This window comes from Ziziphus jujuba, chromosome 1, assembly GCF_031755915.1.
Source record: "Ziziphus jujuba cultivar Dongzao chromosome 1, ASM3175591v1".
NCBI classification, from domain to species: Eukaryota; Viridiplantae; Streptophyta; class Magnoliopsida; order Rosales; family Rhamnaceae; genus Ziziphus; species Ziziphus jujuba.
Window position 1 is genome coordinate 45,675,424 of NC_083379.1, and position 4,898 is coordinate 45,680,321.

A 4,898-nucleotide genomic window follows, 5' to 3' on the forward strand; every position below is an offset into this window, starting at 1 on the left:
AACCTTCTCCGAGACAAGCTCAATGTTGTCTCTCCCCCATTTCGCTTGAGGGGGGATGATAGAATATTAGATAATGGTGTCCAACCGGGTTAGGTGTAGCTGTGTATTATCCTATTAGCTGTACTATTTATCTTGATCTACAGTGATATATCAGCTTACAAGAGTTTGTATCTATCTGGTAACTTGTACAGGCTTTAGATAAGTCTCCCATCTCTTGTATATATTTCTGGAACTTGCACGTGAAATACAAGTCAATTACCTTTGGTTATTTCATTTATTTTTAATATTTTACATGGTCACATGCATGTTCACAAGTCGGGGGCTTCTAGATATATGAAGTGATGTCATTTAACTATTCACCTCTCAAAAGGTAATGGATATCACGTGATAGATATTTGAGTTCAAGCCAACTCTTAATCAGAGTTATCCACCCTAATCTGGCTAAATACTAATCCAGTAGCTTCTGAGCTGAGCCTAACACTAATCTAGTATTTTATTCTCGCAAGTCACTATGGTATAACAAAGACACTCACTCAAGACACTTTCCTTGAAATTTACCTCCTCACATGCATGCATACAAAGCAGGGGCTTCTAGATACATGACTTGATGTTATTTAACTATTCACCTCTCAAAAGGTGATGGAAATGACGTGATATTGCAATTCGAAAAGTGTAATTCCTTCAGCTTAAAGTTGGTAAGCCAACTTTTAATCAAAGTTATAATCCTCCCTAGTCTGGCTGAAATAGGAATCTAGTGGCTTCTAAGCTGAGTAGGTGCGTTCTTCTTGGATGGCCGTTCTCCTCGTTTCTATTGCTTTTTGACGTCTTCATCTCTGTATCTGAGTTAACTTTGATAATTTCTTGAGGTTTCGGCCTCACACCTTAAAGGAGCAAATCAAAACAATCCCAAAGTACATCTTCCCCATCACAAGAATCAGTCCACCCGTACCATTATGAGATTTTATTGCTTGGATTCATGGTTTGCATCAGTACGACATAGTAATGCTCGTTAATTCTTATTGAATCAAAAGACTTATGCTGGTTAATTCTTATTGAATCAAAAGACTCACTAATGCTCACTTATTAATATTGGTCTCAGACTTTACTATGTGGATTACTTGGGCTACCTCCATCTAATGGGGTTTTGCCACAGTCCTCAATGGAAATTCAAACTTTGTTGTTGATCATTTGCTTACCGGATGCTCAAGTATCTATCTATTTGCAGTTGCTTCGAAGGTAGATGGTAGAGAGTGCCAAGAAAAGGATAAAGCAGAAAGCTAGTTACTCTGAAATCTATGGGAAAGTGCAAGTTGTGCTTATAAAGATGGACAGCAGTCCTGTTGTAAGCCTTCAAAATAATGCGGACCACTCAAATGGAGCATATTTTCACTTGACTATCTACTTTCATAGCATGAATCTGATAGATTTGAGTTGTGTTCTTTTCTCCCAACCTCCTCCACAGAGAAAACTCTATGCCAACATGTAGCCTTGTAATCCTCAACGGTTGCTGGTGCAGACTACGATGGTTAAAGAGCTGGAAGACTTGAAGGAGGAAGTCACGAAAGGAGAACATAAAGGGGAGAGCACAAAATATACATTTGATCCTGAGAAGCACATTGATGCATACCTTCCGGTCTGAGTTAACGAGCAGAGAGTGAGCAATCTGATGCAGTCACTTCTTGTTGCAGCATCAGTGTGTGCTATGCCAGCGATTAGAAAGATACCTACATCGGTCCTTTGGGGATATTTTGCCTATATGACCATTGGTAGTCTTCCTGGGAACCAATTCTGGGAAAGGATGTTGCTTCTTTTTATTACACCTGGTCGGCGTTACAAGTAAGTTGTACTTCTCTTTAAGTAGTGTGATTGTTCCCTTAGACTTGTTTTATGGTCATTTTTTTTTAAGCTAAACATTTCAATCGCACTTCCAAATCATTGAGAAAGAAACTCATTGTTCCAAAGTGAATGCATTTGAACTTGCTACTCTATATCACCAAGAAACTGTGTTGAATTTGAGTTCATAAAGGTTTGAACTCTTTTGTCTGTATGCATTTTTGACAGGGTGTTAGAAGTTGTTCAATATGCTTCGTTTGTGGAGTTGGTGCCATTCAAATCCATAGCAATATTTACACTCTTCCAGCTTGTATATTTCCTGGTGTGTTTCTTTGTGCCATGGATACCAATAGCTGGAATCTTGTTCCCCTTGCCATTCTTTCTTCTCATCAGCATAAGACATTATCTCCTACCCAAGTTCTTTCAACCACATTATTTGGGAGAATTGGATGCAGCAGAGTATGAGGAAATTGCGGGCACTACCCCAAGACTCTCCCTCAGCCTCTCTTTCAAGGTAGGTGACATATTCATTCTCTGCTGGTTGTTAAATTTGAAAATTTTCCTTCATACTAATTAACTGAAAAATCCTTTTCCTCTTATCAGGAAAAAGAAATACCTGGTCTTAGAAATGAGGAAGATGGAGTTGAAATGTGTGATGCTGAGATATTAGACGAGTTAAAATAGTCTTAACAGATTAGAGATATTGAACAAGAGATGCAGATCTTCTGTCCCTCTTCCCTGTCTCTTTTCCTGTCTCCTCAATGAGGAATTACCACCTACCTCATTTAAAATTTTTTCAGAGAATAGTATTCCTTCACTGTCGTTTTCTCCATTTTCTCTTCCTTTCAACTTCTGCATTATTTCTCTATCAACCCACAATAAATTACATCTAACTCCTAACCTTTTGATTTCTCACAATTGAATCTACAAGTTATTTTTTAATTATATTTGCAAACCGTTTATGTTATTTCTGTATTGCACACCTATGGTTTTTTTTTTTTTAAATCACACAATTCACACTCATGGGCCATGGTTAAAAACTAAATTAATTACATAATTTTAGGACATTTAGTGGCATGACCATCTCAGTTACTGCATAAATGGTCTGTATGGTAGATTTTTTCTTCCCTTTTATTTCTCTGTTTCCATTTCTTTTGTGGTTTTTCAGATATGGCTGCTCACTGCTTGGGAGCCATTTGTGGGATCGGCACATGAATCTTGTAAGTAGATTTAAGATTGTTGAAACTAAAGGGCAGACGGCATAATAGAAGAGAAACCAACGGCAATAAAACTTCTGTATGGCAACCCCATACAATGGATATGGCAGTAGTGCCACATCTATCAGTTTTTTCGAAGAATATATCATCAGTGATGACTATCACCATAATGGATCCAATGTTAAAATAACTTTTATATATATATGGGATCACTGCCATGTAAATTTTTTTTATACATATATATACGTGGATCCACTACCATATAGGATGTTTTCGAACTATTTTTTTTTTAAAAAAGAAAAAATTAATAATAATAATAAATAATTTATTTTCTCTACTGTGAGTCCTTTCAAGATTCAAAATCAGTGTTTAATGGGGCCTAACATGCGCTTTCCAATAAAATCAAAATCCATCTGGGCACTTGACTCACTGTATCTCCGATCTTCTTGGCATTACTTATTTTCAAGTCTTAGAATTTTTCACTAAATGGGTTGTAGTTTTGGGCCAAAATGGCCCATTTATTAAAACCCAACTAACAGCAAATATCTGTTGCTTTGTCCAACTCGTCAGGTACCTTTGTATATTTTTTTGGTGATACAACTCGTCGGGGCCCTACCAAACAGAAAAGAGAAAAGTGCACAAAAAGATTCCACATGTACCATAAAGTCACTAAAAAGAGTTTATGAAAAAAAAAAAAAAAAAAAAAACTCAAAAATAGCGATAGATATAGACAGCGCACCTTTCACGCTCTTCCATGCACGCCACGTGTTTACCTTATCCACATCTTCTTCTCTCTCCTTGAAAGATCGCATTTACCAGTTGTACATTTTCAGTCCACCATGCCCTTTGCGTTCACTAGAAGAGTAAGAGTACAAGCACTTGAAAGCAAAAAATCCATTGTATTGTAGAAATTCCGAGTGCGTCCCCAAAACCATCCGAAAAAAAAAAAAAAAAAAAAAGAAAAATTCTTCCGTCGTTCACTCTTTTTTCTCAACTTCACCATCTCCTTTCCACTGTTTCAGTCGCACATTTCCCAACCCCTCTTCCAAATTGAAATACTACCTCTCTCTTTGCATTTTGGTCCTTTTCATGGCGAGCTCTCTCCCATCTTTCCAACCACCAATGATCCGCGCCTCCTCTTCGTCTTCCTCGAGAAAACCCGACGCGAATCGCCGCAAAGCCACCGTTTCGTCCAACTGGTGGACCCCGGTGTTTGGGTGGTCGTCGGATCCGGATTACATCGGCAACACCACCAGCAGCGGCGGTCCATCCCAAAACCCAAGGGCAATGCCGGATCCTGCTGAGGCCGAATCGGGGCGACCACCCAGATCCAGGTTTTCGGCGGGGTGCTTCACGGAAGATAAGGCCAAGCAGCTGCGAAGGAAGACCCTGGAGAGTTCCACATTCCACGATGTCATGTACCACTCGGCCATCGCCTCTCGCCTCGCCTCCGATTTATCCGGTGTCCATTCCGACAAGTAAGTTGGTGATCCTTTCCTTTCCTTCAGTGCTTGGGTAAGTTAAAAAGTCTTTTCTCCCCTCCGACGACTGCTTTGTTTGGAGGTTAAAATGGGCTTCGCTGCTTTAGCATATTCAATTTGTCGAAACAAAAACTTTCAGAAAAAAAAAAAGGTACTATATTATTTTGTGTTATATGGTTTCGAGAACAATTAGCTTGTTTTTGCCATTTGGATCTGGACGGTAATGGATTGCCGATTGATCTTTCCGTTTTTTGTTTTAGTTTATTTTTAATGGATATTGTATGGAAAATGGAAATATAAGTGGGATCCACACAAGGTGGTCATATATGACGTGGACGGTTTAGATATGTCTGTATTTTTTGATGAA

At 38.7% G+C, this 4,898-nt stretch overlaps 2 protein-coding genes across 2 annotated transcripts; both read left to right on the forward strand.

Moving 5' to 3' along the window:
• Positions 1-341: 341 nt before the first annotated feature.
• LOC112490911 (putative boron transporter 5) lies at positions 342-2,549 on the forward strand. The gene is given in 6 exon segments (XM_048468685.2): positions 342-370; positions 889-979; positions 1,100-1,360; positions 1,517-1,836; positions 2,062-2,347; positions 2,437-2,549. Coding segments are annotated over 6 exon segments (1,068 nt in total). The 3' UTR covers positions 2,518-2,549.
• A 1,590-nt stretch (positions 2,550-4,139) lies between these two features.
• On the forward strand, positions 4,140-4,532 carry LOC125420996 (uncharacterized). The gene has a single exon (XM_048468688.2). It carries the CDS (start codon positions 4,140-4,142, stop codon positions 4,530-4,532), a length of 393 nt encoding a protein of 130 aa, XP_048324645.2.
• The last annotated feature ends 366 nt before the right edge of the window (positions 4,533-4,898 follow it).